Source organism: Theropithecus gelada, chromosome 3 (genome assembly GCF_003255815.1).
Source record: "Theropithecus gelada isolate Dixy chromosome 3, Tgel_1.0, whole genome shotgun sequence".
Classification (NCBI taxonomy): Eukaryota; Metazoa; Chordata; class Mammalia; order Primates; family Cercopithecidae; genus Theropithecus; species Theropithecus gelada.
Genome location: NC_037670.1, coordinates 96466874 through 96490176, shown reverse-complemented (window position 1 = coordinate 96490176; position 23303 = coordinate 96466874). Strand labels below are relative to the sequence as shown.

Below are 23303 nucleotides of genomic sequence, written 5' to 3'. Positions count from 1 at the left end.
ATATTCAGATTTAACATTAAATAATACATGACCTGTCAACTTGACTGATACGAGCCTCTGAGTTTTAGTTTTTACATTATCCTATTTTTTAAGAAGTTTCTAAAAAATTCCTAAAAGGCCAGTGGCAGATGGCAAAATATTGATGACATAACAAGTAAGGTTCCCCCAAAATAATTTCAACATATACTCTGATTTACACTGAATAACTCTTTTTTGGTCTATAGCATTTAAAGGTCACATAGCTTGATGTGATTTAAGAGAGAGAAAATTCACACAGAATATGATAAAGTCTTTAGACTTATATTAAAAACCGTAAGCATTAGTTAAGGAGCCCAAATTTTTCAGTTAATACCTCAGCCCATATCTGAGAACCTCTAAATGGTAAAGGTATGTATATAATTGCCAATTAAAATTATGTTGACTAGGCACGGTAGCTCATGACTGTAATCCCAGCACTTTGGGAAGCTGAGGTGGGTGGATCATCTGAGGTCAGGAGTTCAAGACCAGCCCGGCTAAGGTGAAACCCTGTTTCTACTAAAAATACAAAAAATTAGCTGGGCATGGTGGCCCAGGCCTGTAATCCCATCTACTTGGGTGGCTAAGCAAGAGAATCGCTTGAACCTGGGAGGCACAGATTGCAGTGAGCCAAGATTGCCCCACTGCACTCCAGCTTAGGCAATAAGGGTGAAACTCCATCTCAAAAAAAAATATATATATATAGATAGATAGATAGATAGATAGATAGATAGATAGATAGATAGATAGATATGCGCCAAAAAGAAACAATGTACAACTTAATTTTCCTGGCTCTGATGGTTAATTTGTGTATCAACTTGACTGGACCACAGGGTGCCCAGATATTTGGTCAAATATTAAGTGTTTCTGAGAAGGTGTTTTGGAACGAGATTAATATTTATCTAGGTAGAATGAATAAAGCAGATGGCCCTTCACAGTATAAGTAAGCCTCATCCAATCAAATGAAAGCCTGAGACATCCACTCTTCAGATTTTGGACTTACCAGCCTCCATAAGCTGGTGAGCCAAATGTTTATCTGTATCCATATCTATATCTACTCTTTGGTGTTTCTCCGTAGAACTTACACTGGCATTCTAAGCATTCTTCACCAGATAACTCATAATTCCCAGGTCCTCATCATAGGACTCATCAATCAACCAACAATTCCTACCAATTTCCCGAACGTATCTAAAAAATAAAATACATGTTCCCCTGCCTGTAGTATGACCTAATTCTCCAACAAGGTCCACCTCGAGTACCATCTGTTTTAATAACTATAGCCTGTGTTTTAGATGTATTTTGGTTTGTGTGTAGGTTGGTTAGGAGAAGGAATGCACAGGTGACAATCACCAAGGAGACTTTCAAAACTACAAAAATTCCTATTTCTAATACATAAAAGTATCTCTCTCAAACATATATCAACACACACCCAGCATTCTCCTTCTACTCAGGTAGAAATCACTGCATTATTGAATCTGAGTATTCCTGATGAAAGGCTTGTCAGTATAGGGTTTCAGAAAAAAAAAAAAAAAGAAATCTATATGTCAAATGACCCTTATAAGTTTATTCAGAGCTGATACCCATGCATTAGGCACCAAGAGAGCCATGCCAGTTCCTTATAGCCAATAATCATTTCAATAGTCAGCAGATGCATTATGATTATTTAGTGCTCATGTCATACTATATATTTTTAATACTGCCTTTGCTTTTTATTGTGGTAGATACTTTTATATATTTTACCTAATGATTACAATAAAGCAGTATGAATTATTTTCCCCATTTTATAGATCAATAAAAGGTGTCTATAAAGCAAGAAAATTGCCCAAGTTCACAGGCATAAAATTGTCAACTTTAAGATTTCCAGCAGAAATCTATGTGAAGTTAGTATCCTGAAAGATTTCTTTCCTCTAACACTGTTTTATGTTTTGATTTTACTTTGATTATAGTTTCTACATTACAGTACATTTTTTGTCTTTCTCTTCCACAAGATCACAAACTCCTGAACTCCAGCTTATGATTTCTCAGTATCATCCCAAGCTTTGGAACACAGTTCCAACAAGAAGATATTCAAGACTTATTTTCCAGGCTCTGTGCTAGGATCATGACTAACACACATTGTTACGGGTTGAACTGTGTTTCTCCCAAAATTAGCACGTTGGATTCCTACCCACCAGTATACCTCAGAATGTGACTTTATTTGGAGATGTGATCTTTAGGGAGATGATTAAACTAAGATGAGGTCATTAGGGTGGGCCCTTATAGGAAAAAGAAATATTGGCTGGGCACGGTGGCATGTAGTGGCTCACACCTGTAATCCCAGCACTTTGGAAGGCCAAAGCAAGTGGATTGCTTGAGGTCAGAAGTTCAAGACCAGCCTGGTCAACATGGCAAAACCCTGTCTCTACTAAATATATAGAAATTAGCTGAGCGTGTGGGTGTGCGCCATTAATTCCAGCTACTTGAGAGACTGAGGCATGAGAATCTCTTGAACCTGGAAAGCAGAGGTTGCAGTGAGCCAAGATTGTACCACTGTACTCCAGCCTGGGTGGAAAAAAAAAAAAAAGAAGAAAAGAAAAGAAATACATACACACACATCTACAGAGAGAAGACTATGTATAGACAAATGATGAAGAAACCACCTGCAAGGCAAGGAGAGAGGCTTTAGAAGAGATGAAACCTACCAAAACCTTGATCTCAGACTTCTAGCACACAAAGTTGTGAAAAAATAAATTTTGGTTGTTTAAGCCACCCAGACTAAGTAGTTTGTTACGGCAGCACACGTAAACTAACATACACATTTCCTTACATCAATTTGAATAAAAATTGATGTTAAAGACTGTTTAAAAAGGAAGAGAGAGGTAGAGATCAAGAAATTATCAGTGGATTCTTATTTTAGAGAAATAAAAAATACAACCATTTTTCTTTCAAGCCAGTAACAACCATCAATAAGTCAAGCTAAAATATTTAAATATATATATTCTAAAAAAATAAAATAAAATAAGCCTTAAAAAATACCTTTAACATAGTGTAATTCCAGCTTTATTAGGATGTAACATAACAAGCTGATGATGCACCCCAAGGAACTACAAAAACAAAAACTCAAAATTTGTAGAAGGAAAGAAATATCAGAACTAAACAAAATAAAGACTAAAAACACATTATAGGCTGGGCACAGTGGCTCACGCCTGTAATCCCAGCATTTTGGGAGGCCAAGGTGGGTGATCACCTGAAGTCAGGAGTTTGAGGTCAGCTTGGCCAACATGGTGAGACCCCCATCGCTGCTAAAATTATAAAAATTAGCCAGGTGTGGTGGTACATGCCTGTAATCCCTGCTACTCAGGAGGCTGAGACAGGAAAATTGCTTCAACCTGGGAGGCAGAGGTTACAGTGTGCTGATATCACACCACTGCACTCCAGTCTGGGCAACAGAGTGAGACTCTTCCTTAAAAAAAAAAAAAAAATCCCCCAAAACAAAAAACAAAAACAAAAAAAAATACAAAGATCAACAAAAGAAGTTTGATTGTAAACCACCCAAAAATAATAATCATCTTCAATAAACCACTACACAAAAAAAGAACCACTAAATAAAATAAACAAAGAGACATTATAACTGACACTACAGAAATACAGAGGATCATGAGAAATTATTATAAACAACAATACGCTGATAAATTGGAACACTTAGAGGAAGTTGATAAATTCCAGGACACATACAACCTACCAAGATTGAAAGAGGAGGAAATAGGAAAACTTAACAGACCAATAATTATTAATGAGATTGAATCTGTAATGAAAAGTCTCTCAAGAACAAAAAACGCAAGACCAGATAGATTCACTGCTGAGCTCTACCAAACATATCAAGAAGAACTGATACTAATCCTCCTCAAACTATTCCAAGAAATTGAAGAGGAGGAAATTCTTCCTACCTCATTCTTGGAGGCAAGCATCACCCTGATACCAAAACCAGACAAGAATACAACATAAAAATAAAACTACAGGCCAATATCCCTGATAAGTTTTTTTTGTTTGTTTTTTTGTTTGTTTGTTTTGAGACAGAGTCTCGCTCTGTTGCCCAGGCTGGAGTACAATGGCAGAATCTTGGCTCACTGCAACCTCCGCCTCCTGGGTTCACGCCATTCTCCTGCCTCAGCCTCCCAAGTAGCTGGGACTACAGGCACCCACCACCACTCCTGGCTATTTTTTGTAATTTTAGTAGAGATGAGGTTTCACCTTGTTAGCCAGAATGGTCTCGATCTCCTGACCTCGTGATCTGCCCGCCTCAGCCACCCAAAGTGCTGTTATTACGGGTGTGAGCCACCACTCTGAGTCACAGAAAACCGCTGAAGAAAATATTAGCAAACCAAATCTAGCAGCATATCAAAACATAATACACCACAGTCAATGGGATTTATCCCAGGGATGCAAGATGGTTCAACATACACAAATCCATAAATGTGATATATCACTATCAACAGAATAAAGGCCAAAAACCATATGATCCTCTTAATAGACATAGAAAAAGCATTTGATAAAATTCAGCATTCCTTTTTCACGAAAGCTCTCAACAAATTAGGTAGAGAGACATACTTCAACACAATAAAAGCTATATGCGATAAACCCACAGCTAACGTTATACTGAATGGAGAAAAGCTGAAAGCCTTTCCTCTAAGAAACAGAGGACAAGAAGTGGATGCCCACTTTCTCTACTCCTATTCACCACAGTACTGAAAGTCCTAGCCAGAACAGACAAGAGAAAGAAATAAAAGTCATCCAAATTGTCAAAGAAATTAAATTGTTGTTCTATCATAGATGACATGATCTTACATTTAGAAAAACCTATGACTCCAACAAAAAACTCTTAGAACTGATATTTAGTAAGGTTGCAGGAAACAAAATTCAACATACAAAAATCAGTCATATTTTCATATACAAATAACCAGCTGAAAAAGAAATCAGGAAACCAATCCCTCTTACAATAGCTACAAAAAGTAAAATAAAATACCCAGGAGACAAAGACCTCTACAACAAAAACTACAAAACACTAACAACACTAATGAAAGAAATTGAAGAGGACATTAAAAAATGGAAAGACATCCATGCTCATGAATCAAAATAATATTGCTAAAATGACCATACTATATCCAAAGCAATCTACAGATTCAACGCAATCCCTATCAAAATACAAATGATATTCTTCACAGAAATAGAAAAAAACCCAATCCTGAAATGTGTATGGAACCACAATAGATACCAAATAGCCAAAGCAATCCTGAAAAAAAAGAACAAAGTTAGACGCATCGTACTACCTGACTTCAAAATACACCAAAGCTATAGTAACCAAAACAATACAGCATTAGTTTAAAACAGACACAGAAGACAATACAATGAAATAGAGAACCAAGAAATAAATCCACGTATTTACAGTCAACTGATTTTCAACAAAGGTGCCAGGAATCACAAAATCAACCTAAGCATCTACTAATGGATATGCATGGGGAAAAGGACATACTTTTGACAAATGGTGCTGGGAAAACTGGACATCCACATGCAGAAGAAAGAAACTAGACTCCTATCTCCCATCGTATACAAAAATAAACTCAAAATAGGTTAAAGACATAAATGTAAGATGCAAAACTATAAAAATAACCAGAAGAAAGAAGAGGAAATGCTCAGGACATTGGTGTCAAAAAAGATTTTATGGCTAAGATTCCAAAAGCACAAACAAGAACAAAAATAGAGAAATGGTACTTACTAAAGGAAAAAGTTTCTGCACAGCAAAGAAAATCAACAGAGTAAGGAGACAATCTACTGAATGGGAGAAGATATTTGCAAACTTTCATCCAACAAGGGACTAATATTTAGCATATACAAGGAACTCAATAGCAAAAAAATAATCCCATTAATAAGTAGGCAAAGGACACAAATAGGCATTTCTTAAAAGATGACACACGAATGGCCAACAGGTACATAAAAAAATTGTTCAACGTCACTAATCCTCAGGAAAATGTAAATCAAAACCACATGAGTTACCAACTCAACCCAGTTACAGGGCTATTATCAAAAAGAAAAAAAATAACAAATGCTGCAGAGGATGCAGAAGAAAGGGAACTCTTATATACCGCTGGTGGAAATTTAAATTAGTATAACGCCTCTAGGGAAAACAGTATGGAGATTTCTTAAAAAACTAAAAATATAACTACTATGCTACTCAGTATATCAAAGGGATATCTGTACCCCAATGTTTATTGCAGCACTCTTCATGATAGCCAATAAACAAAATCAACCTCAGCATCTACTAATGGATGAACAAAGAAAATGTGGCATACTACACACAATGGAATACTACTCAGTCATCAAAATGAGTGAAATTCTGTCATTTGCAGTAACATGGATAGAACTGGAAGTCTTTATTTTAAGCTATATAGGCCAGGCCCAGAAAGACAAATATTGCATGTTGTCACTCACATAATGAAAGATAAAGAAAGTTGATTTATTAAAGATAAAGAAGAGAATGATGACTACCAGAAGCTAGGAAGGGTAGTGGAGAAAGAAATAAAGGGAGGTAGGTGGGTAGAACATACAGTCAGATAGAAGAAATAAGTTTTAAGGCTCGATAGCACAATACGGTGACTATCAGTAGTTAACAATATATTGCATAATTTATAATAGCTAAAAGAGAAGATGTAAAATGTCCTCAAAATAAAAAAATAAATGTTTGAGATGACTGATATTCTCAATACCCTGATTTGATCATAATACATTGTATCAAAATATCAATGCACCCATAAATATGTATAAATACATACCAATTTTTAAAAATCAGATTTTCCTGAACTTTAATGCAATAGGCACGTGCATTATTTTCTCCTTACTTCCATTTGAGAATATAGATACACATACATTTACTTATTTCCATCTGGAAGTAGAAAATATTCAATTATGCACCTTATTGAAGCATGGTGGAAATGTACTTGTTACACGCCTCCCTAATCATACAACATAATTCTCATTGACAGCTGCTTATCTAACAGAACATTAGCCATCTTGTACTAAAATCAAAGTCATACTGTCCTTCATTTGCATAGTTATATTAATCAATTATGAGTTAACAATACTCTCCAATAGTACTCCAAATCTGATGGTTATGGATATAGAACTTAAAAGTTTTGGCTGCTTCACTGGTGCACAATGTACTAGAGAAGACAATATCCTCAAATACCAAAGACAATTAGTATTTATTGAAGCACATACAATATGAATCAAGAACTTCTCAGGAGGTCAATTGTCCTTTTGTGCAGGACTCTTCAGTGCTATAGCTGTGTACTATTAGGTCCAAGTAGAGGAAGTAAGAGAAGACATGGAGGCTCTTCCAAACAAAATATGTTCCTCTTCCTCTACTTCTTTCAAGGAATTGATGGTAGCACAGAGGCAGAAAGAACTAGAATTCAAGCCATCTCCCCTGAAGGGTACGTTAAGAAATGCCTAGCTTGACATTCTGAATGTCAGAGTTTTGACTATATCCATCCATCTGCCAGACTCCTTTTAAATTTTCTCAAATTTCAATCTAGTTGTAAGTGCAACAGAATTTCTTCAGGGGTCAACTCCCTGATTTAATGTTATTTGCAGTCTAAAATATAGCCACTTTTCGTTCAAGTACATGATTTAACAAAATGTAGTTGTATATAATGTGGTTTCATAAATTGAACATTTATTTATTCCAGTATTATTCTAACTAAAATCTCTCATAAGCAAAAGGATTTATAATGTATAAATCTCAAAGTTTATAAAAGAGGGCAAAACCTAATCAGTAACACACGTATCTTTTAAAACTTCTTCTTACTTTCCTTGAACATTGTTTCTCTTGGTATACAGAAAGTATATTGTCCTCTATAGACAGAAAATGGATGTAATCGGGGGTCTTTTCATTTAATTTTACAAAACAGTAATATGTAAAGTTTCTTATACACACAGCTTCTGCTTTACCATATGACAGACCGATGACACATTAAGAAGCAAGGAATATGCATATGCCTGTATCAATTAATCACTCTAGTAAAAATGCTGTTTGTATTTTACAGGAAACTCAGTAACAATGGAGGAAAGGCAAACAAACACTGCGGTAGATCCTTAAGCAGGTGGGCAAAATATCCAGAAATCTGTCTCCAATTTTCTTGGAAACATTCAACACCATGCAATTCTTCCATCGAGCCTCATGGTCCACTGTACTGACCTCTTGAGTCAAAGTTAGATGTGCCTCAAGAAATAAGAAACAAATATATCAAATCCAAAAGTAGCCATTTCCAAAAGATGTTTCAAGTTGTAATCCATTCAAAGTGAGAGCAGTGGTTTCCATTATCCTATTGCATTCCTTGAATCAAAAGCCAATCTTAGAGTCTGTTTTTTGCCTCACATGAAAGAATTTTAAAGTGATATTAAAGAGAATCATCACTATTGAGTCCTGATGTCTCTAAGTTTCATCAGTAAAGGATACTCAAGGTTTATCTGAACACCTTGCAATAGGAAGATTTTAGAACAGGAAAAAGGAAGGCAGGCAGTAAAGAAAGGAAGAACAGCCAACAAGGCATTACTGCATTACAAATGGACAAAGAAAACAAATAAAGACTTGCAAATAAACCATACATGCCCACACTGAAAGGTCAAAGTGATCTTCTGAAAAGCTAGTGTAGAAGCTAAATGAGCATGTTTCAACTGGAGGACAAATGGCACATAGGCAGATTTTTAAAAGACATTTAATATTATCAGATCTTAACCACATTTTTAAGTGAGTCACTGAATATAAGATGAAGTTTCCTAACTTAGAACTAAAAGTAAGGACCAGGCATGTGACATCTTGTCTCCTGCACGTGTTTTTAAATGTAAGCAGTACAGTCAAGCATATGACTGATTTCTAACTAAATGATAGCTTTCTTCCCCCTTCTTTCTTGTCTATTAAACTCCCTGCTCCTTAAAACTACTCCACGTGTGTCCATGTTTTTTCTAATTCAACTCAAAATGAAAAACCTGGTGTTCTCCACTCATCGGGGTTATACAATACCATAATTTTTTTTTTTCTTTTCAAAGTATATATTCTCTAACTTACGTGAGAGAAAAGTTAGAAGGAAAAGCAAAGTTCCAAGGTTAGTGACTCATGAGGATATTTACCAAATGTACTATTTGCTTTGAGCATAAATATCATCATTTGGGTTTTTTTGTTTTTTTTTTTTAACTACCTACATCAGAGTGAAGTGTCAGTGGCTGGCTTTTGTCTGTTATCAAGTCTTATTTAGCTAGTTGCTTAATACCTCAATGTGACCTTCCAAAGTGACAGATTTACTTGTGTTTGCTTAAATTACTATTTCGCTGACAACAAATTAAGGAAATGGTAAAACTAAAACAAGTGAACTCTACTTTTCCTAATCCTGACCCAAATGTTGAACTTTCCAATTTACTTTTTTTTTTTTTTTACAGTAAGATTTCAAGGGGAACAAACTGCTCTTAAATCCTGTTGCAGTCTTCCTGCTTTTACTAATTAAAGCTTGACGCAAATGTTCTTACAGATTCACAAAAAAAAATACAGTCACAGTATTCTTTGAGAGTGAAGAACAAAAAAAATTATGTATAAAGAAGTTATGGTGGTATTGTGAAAATTTGGAAAATGAAGTGTCATACTCAAAGCCAGAAACATCAAATATTGGGGTTACTATATAAATAATCTTAGCTGTCACACTGCATTGTCCAAAACACATGACTAATCACATAAATGGTGTTATCCCTGGGTATTTAACAAGAAAAAGCCTGATGAGAACATATCGCAGATGCGGAATGTTGTCTGGTCACAGATGTGGAAAACCTGATTTAAAGTCCCTCATCTTTCCAACTTAATCCAAAGGATTCAAAAACAAACAATCTTACACTTCAAATGTCATGATTTTAAGTAAAAAAGTTAAAGGATCACTAAGAAATCAAGGGACTAGTTTCTGCATATGCATAAAACACACTCCCACAGAGTCTTCCTAGTTCTCAGCAATTCTGAACCAAAGGTATTCTCATGTCATTTTATTCCTTGCAGTCAATGCCAATTAAAAGTATATTTAGCTACTTTCAATGTATAAACATAAAAGAATTTAACTGCTCTTCTATCAGTATAGTTTTTCAAAAACAAATAAACAAAATATGGCATGAGGATAAATTGACAGTTGCTAAGTACTTATTGAAAGAAATCTACCGGTATCACTTATCTGAATAGGATGTAGGTTTCTGAACCAATAAGATGCTATATTTCAGAGAAATCAATTTCCTTAAAATACCTAACAAATGGAAAACATTACATAATGACTGGAAAAAAGATTAACTAAAGCCAGTTAAAACCAAAAGGGATGAAATGGATTTCCAATTTTACCTAATTTCCCTCTTTTTCAATACACACCACCATATATGAAAAGAGGCACCATGAGGCAATTTTGTAGCACAAGCTTACTTGGGTTTGTACAAACATAACCAAGAAAGAATAAAATAAAACTTTAAAAGTACTCTTTAGCCACAAAATTAAATATATTAAGTAGCTGAAGAATGGAGGTAGAAAATAAATGCAATATTTTATTTAGAAATTCCACAGGGGCTTTTCTTAGAAACTCTTAGAATATTGACCTTCATATGCCAGGATATGGTCAGCATACTAAATCAAGTGTGGGTTGGAACTGTTTGTATGGCTTATGTAAATCTATATAAAGTATGTTACCACTGGCATCTGTTACCACTTTAATCATTTGGGTTCATCTGAGCATGCAGAGCAGACTTGGGTGGGCTCAACCAGCTTGGGCGACAAAACTACAATACCTCTTTGTTAAGTGGATATTTACAAACTTATCAGTCAGTACAGTGTCTTGTTGTACCAATTAATCATACTACTCCCTAGAAAATTGTTTTAAATTTCACTCACAGTAGAAGCCTGAATGAGTCAAACATTAAAGAACAACCAAATCCAACCCTCTACCTAAGAAAAGGGATTATTATGAATCCTTTGTTTTATATAGTTTTAACAAATTTTTAATTATATTTTAATAGACTCTGAAAGACAAATGAAACTACTACTTTTTTTCAACAGTTTACTGTAAATGGAAATCCATATAAACATATTGATGCTAACATAAATTAAGCTTTAAAATTATCCAAAAACATAAGATAAAAATCAGATTTGGAGACTTTCTATCTACCACAATTTGGAGATTTTAGTCAAAACATGCCTTGAAGTTAGCAAACCTACACCAAATACCAATGAAAGAACATTCATTTTTCTCCCAACATCAAAATTCCCATACTAAACCAAAGATGTTGACTTGAACATAAATTAAGATGGACCAAAACACACAAGCTACTTTGGTGACAAGTAAATTTTGGAGTACAAAATGTTCTTGCAAAACATGAGACATGATATTTATCCTAGAAATGTTTTCTAGCACCTGAAAACAAACTAAGTAAACAACGAAATAGTTACTTTAATAGAATACAATTTGTTGACCAGCAATAATTGTTATTTGAGAGAAAAAAACAGCTCAGGAATGACACTTAAAAAAAAAAAAACCATGAAGCACTCATCACAAAACAAAAAAAAGTTCCATCCTGGAAAGGAAATCTGTTGTCTAGATAATGAACATCAACTACCTGAATTAACAACAACAGAAAAAAAAAGAAAAAGAAAAAAAAAAAAACAATTAAACAGTATCCCAAATCATTTTAAAACAATTATTTTGATTTGGAATTTTATTATTTTTTCTGAGCATGTCTACAAATCTGTCATTACAACATTATATGCTTTTCACACACCTGTGATGCCAGTAACAAACACTTTCTAGAAGACTGTACTATGTGCTTAGGAAAACACTGGGATAGAAAATTTTCTGTCTTACTTATAGGATCATTCTTAATCACACCAGCTGAAGGTAGAGTTTTCAACTCAGGAATCAGAGATAGGCAAGCTGAACTTTATAAGCCACTGATGTACTCACCCAAGAGAGAGCTCTTGAATCCAGCATCTGCTTTAGCAGGCAGCAGGAGTAGCTATGTGAATCAGAGGTACAAAATGGACATGTCCTAGAGTAGAGTCAAACTTAAGGACAATGGAGACCTGAGCTTAAATAATGGATCTTACTCTTACTAACTGTGTGACCCAGAGGAAAGTAACCTAGGTCAGTTTTCCCACCTGCAAAATGAGAGCAATAGTATATATCTTACAGCATTATTGTAAAGAATAAGTGAGATAACATAAGGCACCTAGCATAAGTTCAATGTCCTCCAACTCTTGGTTTTAAATCTTGACAAAGAATGATCAAAAATACTATACCATTTCTATGTTTAAAAGGAAAAAAAAAATGATATAGTGATAGATATTCTGGTTTCCTATAAGCATGTGTCAGGAGCAGGCAGAGTGGTAAGGCAGGAAAGAAGGGCCATAAATTCCCTTAGATTCTAGGGAAAAACTGCAGCTGCATCTGTTAGCCTATTATGCTATTCAACTCAAGTAAATGTTAGGGGATGCAACATAAAAATTAGACATTCTTTCCACCTTCACTGAATCACAATCTAAAACAGGTTCGTACAGCGTTGCAGGCAATGCTGAAATCTAAAATTTTCTTAAAACCATAATAAACAATTGTTTTTATATAAATTTGTGGGCAAAATCAGTCCTGAACTTGAACTGGCTTAGAAGCTTTATAGCCTTTATTACTGCTTTGAGCATAAACATTTACGCATCTTAAGTTTCACCTTGTGGTGGAATCCAAAATCCCACCTTTGGGTTTGTACTGGAACTCTACCACTGGCTTTCCTGGGCCTCCAGCTTGCAGCTGGCAGATCGTGAGACTTAGCCTCCATCATCACATGAGCCAATCCCTCATAATAAATCTACGTATACATCTTATCTATAGCTCTATATCCTACTGGTTCTGCTTCTCTAAATAACCCTGATTAATACATTAGGAAAATGCCTACAGGTAAATATACAGCTCTCATAGTATGCTATATGCTATATTATATTTTGGAATTTTGGAGTTTTCTCTTTCCTATGCCCAGAGAGGCATTTCTACTATCAGAGATAGTCTTGAGTACAAGTCATAAATGGAAGGGGTGACCTCAGGTGAGCAAACAAGCATTTGCAGCTGGGAGAGCATCGTAAGACTTAAAGCTCTTATTGCAATATAGATATTATTTAGAAATAAATAACCTATAAAAGACTGAGGAGCAAGCTAGAGGAAGATGTCTGGAATTTAATGTACAAACTAATCAACCAGAGCTCCTGTTAAAATGTAGATTCTGATTGAATCAGGTGGGGGCTGAGATTCTAGTTCTCAGGTAATCACAACGCTACTGGTCTAGGGCATTCACAGAGTAGAAAGGCCCCAGAGCAGTGATCCTAGAAGTGTACCAGAAGCATCAGAATCTCCTGGGAAGTTATTAGATACACAAACCCTAAAATATAAAGAAACTAAAATTTTGTTGACCTAAATGAGTTGTGTAAATACCTTCCCTAAGAATAAAAGTAGAACATGTTTTAAATACTTTAAATACTTTAAAAATGAAATACTTTAAATACTTTAAAAATGAAAGTAGCAGACCAGAACCTATTACATAAATAAAAGCCATTTCTGCAAACAATTTCCAAAGTCATAGCTCCTGCAATAACACTTGCAGTATAGGTTTTTACATTTTAAGAAGCCTCTGATAATATGTAGGCCAATTATTACAATTATATTTCTCAGTTGAACTACTAATTGTTAACCAAAAAAAAATCATTTCTATTTTTCCTACGTAGTACATGCAAAGCTCTGTGAAGAAACCAAACTGAGTTTTATATTTCCTTGTACTGAGGACATGAAAACCACATCATGGTTCAGCTGACTTTTCCAGAGTAATGTTTACGCACTGCTTGGTTGATATGTAAATATATGTCAACATTTTGATTTATAGCTATAAATGATCTGTTTACATACACACAAACAGATTCATAAGTTATGGTACATTAATAGTTTAAAACAAAATATCCTTGAAGGACAAAGAACTTCAGGGCAAATCACAAATACATTGTCATGATCAGAGAAAAGATTTTCATTTTCTGAATGTGAAGTCCTTAGATGGTTAAATAGGGTTTCCAAAAATTGTTTAATAAATTGATGCACTCAGAATGCAGATTCAGTACATTTTTTAACTTCAAAAAATTTAAATTTAGAAGTTCACGTCTCAATGAAAATCTGAGCATGTAGTTCTAGCCATAATCTGTTTTCAAAGAAATCAGTTACTAACACACTGTAAAGCATCACATGTATTTCAGGATTGGGGTGAACATCTCTGATTTTGCTAGGAGTCCATATTTTAAAATAGTAGTTCTCTATTAAGTGGAAATTTTTTTTTTCCCCCTAGGGAACATTTGGCAATATCAGGAAACATCTTTGACTGTCAAAACCAGGGGAAGGGGAGTGAGGGATGGGTACTTCTGGCAGCTTGTGAGCAGAGGCCAGACATGCTGCTAAACCACTTGTAATGCACAGAATAGTCCACACAGCTTAGAATTTTCCAGGCTAAAATGCCAAGATAGTGCCAAGACTGAGAAAGCTGACTTAAATAACAGGCTACAAAAATACAGAAAGACTGTCCCTAGTGCATCTTAACTACATTCCTTGCACAGTGTTAAGCAAAATAACAAATACTTGTTGCTTATTAAATCAACTACCTCTATTTAGCTGGGATCTTTGAGTCAGAGATGAAAAAGAACTAAAAAAGAGTTACCACACCTAAGATATCTACAATTACAAAATTGCAGTCATTGTCAGAACCCAAAAGAAACTTTAAAAATCACCCTGTCCAGACTAATTTCTCCATTTAGGAAAAATAATGTTTCTCACATAGAAGATGCTGTCTAATGTACTGATACGACATTGTTAACAGGAGAGGGCAGCCCTCTTCGTAGTTAAAATGAAGTGAGATCTTTACAAAATTATTAAAATCAGGTTTTGCTATTTTCCTTCTAATAGTATCAATGTCCCATACTTCCCTCAAGTTAATAAAGTATTTCCTTTATAAAAATTAAAATCAATGTGGTATCATAATAACTGCTATTTCACTAGCATGAAACAACATAAAATGTAATTATTTTCAAAAAACATATCAGAGACCTTAGTGGCCTACAGGCTTTTCTGCTTTCAAGACTGCTGGGATTTAAACCGTCATGAGAAATTCCGAACTGGCTTACATTTTTGAAACACAGGAACTGACAGTCATAAGGCCAAACATACCCTTAATAATCGATTCAGCCGCATACAGATCTCGTTTGTAGGTCACCTAAAGGACAGATAAACTTCATTAGACTTAACAGAGCAGGAAGGAATGTGCAGGCAATAAAATAATGCCCCCAGGGAAATTCTTGATTTTTCAGAAGCTATAAACATGTAATACTGACATTTTCTCGATTAGAAAAGCATCAGCAAATTCACATAAAATATATTCTATTTCTACAAATGGCTGATTTGTTTTTAAATCTTTGAATAAATTAAGATACCATGTGGCAGTGGTTACTGAAATCTTAATGTAACTCAAGTATTATACTTAAAGAAAATGTGGCAGCATTTAAACAACAGTGTTAACATGACTGCATAAAAATTAGGCTTTATACTAGAAAAAAAAAAAAAAAAAGGTAGGGCAGAAGTCTCCATATAACAAAAAAAGTCACCAAGTTGCATTATTAGCTGAAAAAATTCTGAAAGGTCAATTTATGTTAAGAGGGACTTTCTTCTGAATTACATATATCTGTATATACCTAGGTAAGATTCACCTCGTAAGATTTTTATTAAAATGTCAATAAAATAAAAAGAGCCTATAGGGTACCACTATGTGCCTAAGAACAATGATGATCTTTCCTTAAAAATATGCAGCCTCCTCCTAATTGTAATCTGTTCCTTGTAATGTATGTGTCTGTCCTATGGCAGATACTTCACAGACCCACATCCAGTGAGCTCAGGTACAGAACATGTAAGTGCACTGTGTTGCAGAATTCTATATCACAGAGCTGAAATACACAGTAAATAAAGACACAGTATTAATAAGCTTTTATAAGGTCCTAGAAACTGCACTCAAGTACCTAGGTATTTATGATGCAAGTGTTCTAAAAACCCATTTTGAGAAATTCCCACCATATTATTACCTCACCATGCCTAAACTCAGCTGAAATAGCACACAGAAGCAGAATCAAACAAAATAGAGAAAAACTGAGCTGAACTAGGTGAGTGCCAGGTGTTGGGTTGGAATTTCACCTGTACAGGTGAAAGGTACAGAACCTTTCCTCTTCTTCAGGTGGCCCCTGAGGCTCTAGTGAGCACAGTCTGAAAACCAGCAAATTAGAGGATTGAAGTTGTTTCTCATCACTACAGGACTGATTTTTTTAAGTAATTTTTCATTATAGAGTATTGTGCAAGGTCAAAGGAAGACTACTGATTATGCTAACAGGATAAAAGGAACTTCAATACTCATTATCAGGCTGTTGGTTTTTTTAATTAAAATAAGGACAAACCATATTGTTGTAAAAGTTAGACGGAAAAAATGAATAACCCATCAATTGAGAATTACCACATTTTCCAGTCGTACTGCTTTTGAAGTATGTTAGTTATGTAGAAAAAAATAAGGCTAAAAGTACATCAAAAGTCACTGGTTTGGGTTGGCATGTGTTGTTTAAAAGATACTATATAGCATTTCACATTTTAATAGATTGGTTGAATTGCTTGAACAACTTTTTATCTGTGTTACCAAGTGGGCTGCTACTTTATTTCTGGATGGTAAGGTATAGTTTTGGTCCAGGATTTACCTGCTAGGATAAAGGAATAGCAGAGGAATCTATTTTGGATAGAAGTGCAGTAGCCCACTTCACTAAACAAAGTTTCTGTACAAATCTAGTAGTTAGCTAATCTGGAGGATAAACACTCCAATCTCATAGACACGGTAAGGTAATAATATGGTGGGAATTTCTCATTCCTATCATGTCTACATGTTGTTCTTTCTGTGTTGAGACATAAAATAGTTAAAAAAAAAAAACCTTTCAGACACAGCCAGTTGGCCACTATCTTCAATAACTTAAGATGACACATAATGTTCTCCCATCTCTCCCTTCACAATAAATAGGCAAAACCTACATTTCAAAGATAACAGAATGTTTATTAGGTATAGATTTTTCAGAACTTATTTCCTTACCAATCATATATGTGTAGAAAATATTCTTTTCTGGACACCTATATAAAATGCTGGAAAACTATATAAAAATATCTGAAGAGAAACAATTTCACCATATTGTGTTTTTGAAGTTACAAAAACCAAATAGAGACTATTTTGTTTCTTTTGTTTTTAAACAGATGCTGAAATACTTGGACCTAAAAAAAAAAAAAAAAAAAAAAAAAAATTTACCAAAAAAAAAAAAAAAAAAAAAAAAAAAGTGTATTCCCCAACAAAACCAATCCTCAAAAGTCATTCATTCCAATAATATTGTGATTATACAAAAACTTCAGAAACTCCTAAAAAAACACATTCAGACAATGGAACACAGTGGTTAAATTTCTTCAGTAACTGGTTATCAACCTTGTATGGCTTAAAGACAGTTTTGACATTTAGAAACAAGACATCTGTTCAATTAAGCCTGTACAGTGTAGTAAGAGACCAAGCTAATTAAAAAGTATACAGGGTCAAAAATATGGTACAACTCTAAATTAAAGGGACTCAAGTTGTTACACAGACTAGATGAAATCTCATCAAAATAAGAGTGTTTACTTGGGCCTGTCAAAGCAAGATTATTCCAGGGAAGCACGACAGCTGATCCCTACTCCCAGAACCAGTTCTGTACTCCTCAGTGCCCGTCACCCTGCGGGGGAGTGGGGTACTGTGGTCATTTTCTACCCTGCATGGTATTTGAAAGAAAAAAATACTGATATTATCTCCAGACCCCAGAAGAGCTAGCACAGGAAGGTGACATCAAGCCAGAATGTTTACTTTTTACTTTTACCAAAACATATTTATAAAATACAAAATACAGACCAGCTTGGCCAACACAGTGAGACCCCGTCTCTACTAAAAATACAAAAATCGGCCATGCATGGTGGCATGCACCTATAGTCCTAGCTATTCAGGAGGCTGAGGCAGAAGAATCACTTGAACCCAGGAGGCAGAGGTTGCAGTGAGCCGAGATCTTGCCACTGCACTCCAGCCTGGGTGACAGAGCAAGACTCCATCTCAAAAACATAAATTATTTAAATAAAATAAAATACAAAATAATCCTCCTGGGACTTCTGGTGGCAACTGAAATTCTACTACTGAAATTCTACTACCACATGCATTCCTCAGAAATTTCAAGTCACTCTCTAAACCAGTGCGAAGTGAACTCCCTGACTTTTGAGGGGAAAGGGAAGGTATATTGCTCTGTGTTTCAGAATCCTCCTTTGCCTTACGCTGTTCCATGGTAACAAAATGCCTCCACCATGTCCAAATGTGTATTTTACTGTCAGATTTTGAATCATGTTTCAAGTACATGGCCATGCCATCTGAGTCCAGCATCTATGGAAATAGTGTAGAATTAGGACACTAATTTCAAAGCATAAACTCCCCTGTTGTGTAAAACAAATACTCTCTTCATACAAAATAAGATTACAAAATTAAAGTAAAAGCTTAATGACAAATCTTACAATGTTATCAAAAGGGGTTAAATAATTAGCTATGAAAATACCAAAAAGAGAAATCAAAGATGAGACAAGAGGCAGAAAGAGAAAATAGGGACCCTGAAAAAAACCTGCAATATTTGCATTCTAGTATCACCTCACTTAACAGGAAAAACAAATGTGATACTAAAAAACAAACAAACCAAAAACCCTCATAACGTCTATCTGTAAGACATTTTCCCCAATCCAGAGCATGACAGGCCTTTTAGGGTCCAAGCTCCCTTTGAAGCGCGGCATTATTCCAATCTCATTCATAAGAGTAAAGTTCTCTACTTCCATTCCATGTCGAAAGTGATGCTATGAGGCTGATTTCTAGGGTACCTCGCCCTTTCGGCATGTGTTTCCCAGGCCTGCTACAGTGAATTACTACAAATTGGCAGGCTTCAAACAACAGAAATTTGGCTGGGCGCGGTGGCTCACGCCTGTAACCCCGGCACTTCGGGAGGCCGAGATGGGTGGATCACAAGGTCAGGAGATCAAGACCATCCTGGCCAAGATGGTGAAACCCCGTCTCTACTAAAAATACAAAAATTAGCTAGGCATGGTGGTGCGCACCTGTACTCCCAGCTACTTGGGAGGCTGAGGCAAGGGAATCACTTGAACCAAAGAGTCGGAGGTTGCAGTGAGCCAAGATTGTGCCACTGCACTCCAGCCTGGTTACAGAGCAAGACTCAGTCTAAAAACAAACAAACAAACAAAAAACAGAAATACTTATATTCTCTCACAGTCTGGAGATTAGACATCTCAAATCAAGATACAAGTAGGATCCTCTGAAGGCTTTTGGGAAGAATCCTTTCTAGTCTCTTCCTAGCTTCCAGTGATGGCTGGCAACCCCTGGCTTGCAGATGCATCACTCCAATATCCACTTCCATCATCACATGGCCTTCTCCCTATATCTGTGTCTCTTCTATTCTTGTACAGATATTAGTCATGTTGGCTTTAGGGCCTACACTACTCCAGCAGGACCTCATCTTAACTTGATTATATCTGCAAAGACACTATTTCAAACTAAGGTGACATTCACAGGTGCCACAGATTAGGACTTGAACATACCTTTTTAGGGGACAGTTGAACCCATAACAACATCCCTAAAAAGGGATTCACCAGTGGAACCAAGAGAAGCACTGTGTGGAAAGGCCAATCAGGTTAGCCTGCACTAATATTTGTTGCACATAAAAGGGGAGCAGAGCATCAAGACGTACCTGAGGACTAACACTCTTGCTGGAGAGAACAGAGAAATATGAACACCTCACCAAAAAGAAAACACTGAAGACGGAATGTGACATTCAGAGAGTAATGTGCTGCTTCCTTTTCATCCATAGATCTCAATAGTACTTTACAAACGTGATGAAGGCTCTGAACATGCACAAGAGGTAAATAATCATAGCCCCAAAGATGTCAAAAGTGAGACAAGGGATTATTGACATGTTAGTAGCAATAAAACGCCTTAGAGTTTTCACATTTTTTCTTGGTCTTCAAATTAGGCCTGCCAGACAGCCAAAGGAGTTCCAAAGAAATGTGGGTCAGGATCTTTAATGAAGCATCTAATTGGTAATTGCCAAAAATCCTCATAATTAATATCACTGAGCCATATATAGAAAAGGATGAATAAAACGTTTGCCTGCTGGTTTGTCATCAACCCAGCAGGCAGGCATTTTAGGTTGTCCTTAAATGAAGAGTAATACTGCATGAATTTTCTCTACCGCATAAATTTTCTCTACCAGGCAATAATTCGAACATGTCAATATTTTGGAGTCTTAGAATTCAACATTTTAAATATTTAAGATTATCCTGAGACAATCTTAGCATGCAGTGAGGCTGATCACATTGTTGTGCAAAATAACTGATCAACTTATAGGGCTTTCTGTTTTAAAAATCAGTAAGGAAATATGCTTATAGACTCAATTAGAATGAATCTTTACTAATCAGATTTTGATGGATGTTTCATAATATTTCCAAAGACTACAAGCAATATTTCAAACGCAGCAGTATGTATTTCAAGATTATGAAATAATCTTATTTCCAAATGTACTTATTTCTTATTTCCAGACTCTTATTTCCAAATGTCCTGTTCAATTCAACTAATGAAACAAAGAATCACACTCTAAACCATCCCTGGCCTTGATAAGAAGCTGCAGTATGATAGTGCCATTATCTTGTTTGCAATAAGTACTCTATTCCCTCCAAAAGAGGTTAGGCCAGGTGTGGTGGCTCACACCTGTAATCCCAGTACTTTGGGAGGCCGAAGTGGGCAGATAGCCTGAGGTCAGGAGTTCAAGACTAGGCTGGCCAACATGGTGAAACCCCATCTCTACTAAAAATACAAAAATTAGCCAGGTGTGGTGGTAGGCACCTATAATCCCAGCTACTTGGGAGGCTGAGACAGGAGAATCGCTTGAAATCAGGAGGTGGAGGTTGCAATGAAGTGAGACAGCACCATTGCCCTCCAGTCTGGGCAAGAAGAGTGAAACTCCGTAAAAAAAAAAAAGAGTAATTTAGCCATTAAAGGAGCTGGGCCCTGCCACAGGAAACAGTCTAATTCCTCACAGTGGGACAGAGAGTGGATCCAGCCACTACCCCCACTAGGTCAGAACTGTTGCAGATATCCTTTTAACCCAGTTAAGTTGGAACAACCACCCAGGGCCTGAAAGGAAATGTTGATACTGCAGGCAAAGGTGTAGCTTTAATCCAACTGAGTGAAGAAAAAAAAAAAAGACTATTGATATGGTTTGGATCTGTGTCCCTGCCCAAATCTCATGTGGAATTGTAATCTCTAACAATGCAGGTAAGACCTGATGGGGGTGATTGGATCATGGGGGCAGATTTCCGCCTTGGAGCTGTTCTGCAAGTGAGTGAGGCCTCAAAGTGTCTTACTCCTCCTTTGCCTTCTGCCATGATTGGAAGCCTCCTGAGGCCTCCCCAGAAGCAGAAGCTGCTATGCTTCCTGTACTGCTTGCAGAACCATGAGCCAATTAAACCTCTTTCCTTTATAAATTACTCAATCTCAGGTATTCCTTTATATCAATGTGAGAACAGACTAATAAAACTATCTACAGAGAGGAAAAAAAAAAGAAAAAAGTGAATAAACCAATCACAGGTTAAAATGAGATGTGTCTGAGTAAATTATCTCCAAGTGAATTTTCTTGAAGCCAAGCAATAGAAGGGATACTACACACTGATGATTCAGTAAACCCGTGAGATTCCCTTAACTCCCACTCAATGCACTACTGGTTTTCAATGTACACCCACACAAACACATAAAAGCACAGAAAAGAACCCAAGCAAGGTATCATCCCTCTTACCTTCCAGAGGTCTGGTGATCCTTCTACAAGTTTGGCTTTAGTGCGACAGTATTTTAGGGCCAATTGCAAACACTCAGTTCCAAATTCCAAGTCATAGTCAGTACACTGGTGTAGAAACAACAACAACAACAAAAAAAAAATTAAGCTAAAACACTATTTTAAGTAAAACTAAGGCTTTTATTTCATAATCAATTGCAAACAAAGGAAGAGCCTAGAGGGCTCAAACTATTTAATCAGCTACTGATTGAGCTATAACATCCCCATTAGCTAAAAGCAAAACAGTGAATAGGAATACTGCAATCATCATATGAAGCAAAACAAATAGTGAATAGGAATAGTGCAATCATATGAGTTTTGAGATTCCTCAGTAGTTCTAGGTGTAAAATAAATGTAATACTTGGTTTCCTGTGCTTATAAGTTACCTTTCCAAACATGTTTATAAAATGCCTGAAGGTATAGCTGAGGATTATCATAACTATTGATAAATATATATCTAATCTTATTTATCTTAATCTTAATCTCATATCTTGTATTTATATCAGGTCATTTGCAGGTCACAGTTCTCTTGTTTTAATAATTAAAATATCAATATCTTTTAATTATTTACATTTTGTTTATAAACATGGAACATTTAGTCTTTCATTGTGAGAAAAAGTGTAAACATATACATTTAGTAAAAATAAAGAAAACAATTTTTAGCATTTTAAGCAGAGCCATTAAAATAACCAAGTAATAATCCAATTCAGCTGAACAATACTCAGGGTACCTATCCTGTCTCCAAGTTCTATTTTAAGTACCAGATATATAAAGGTAAATGACACATGTATTATGCCCTCAAGGAACTCAGGTCTAGAAGGGGAGGCTGGCATCTAACAAGCAGTTTGTAACAGAACCTGATAGATGCAGCACTAGAAGAATGTCTAGAGGTAGATATTTTATCCATTCTCAGTGGATAAAATACTTAATTCTATGTGAGGGCATCAGGAAGGCCTATCAGAGGAAATGGCTTGATCTCCAACAGTATAATAAAATTGAACAAGGGGGATTATGTTTAAATCAAAAGGTGCCATGCAACGTTATGGAGGCTTGAGACATTTAGTAGACTAATTTTTTTTTTTTTTTGAGACAGAGTCTTGCTCTGTCGCACAGACTGGATCCACCATGCCCAGCCAAGACTTATTTTAGAAAGAATATCCATGTAAGGATTGCAGGAAGGCAACAAATATGAATATGGCATCAAGCACCC

General features: G+C 35.7%; 1 protein-coding gene across 2 annotated transcripts in view; it reads right to left on the bottom strand.

The window, feature by feature from the left end:
- The window catches only part of ISPD (isoprenoid synthase domain containing), a 322630-nt gene that overhangs the window by 192383 nt on the left and 106944 nt on the right, over positions 1–23303 (bottom strand). For both annotated transcript variants that reach the window (XM_025380089.1, XM_025380088.1), the window contains 2 exons: positions 22058–22162; positions 15300–15345 (listed from right to left, as the gene is read on the bottom strand). In XM_025380089.1, the coding sequence (XP_025235874.1) occupies positions 15300–15345; positions 22058–22162 (151 nt within the window). The remainder of the gene's footprint in view (positions 1–15299; positions 15346–22057; positions 22163–23303) is intronic.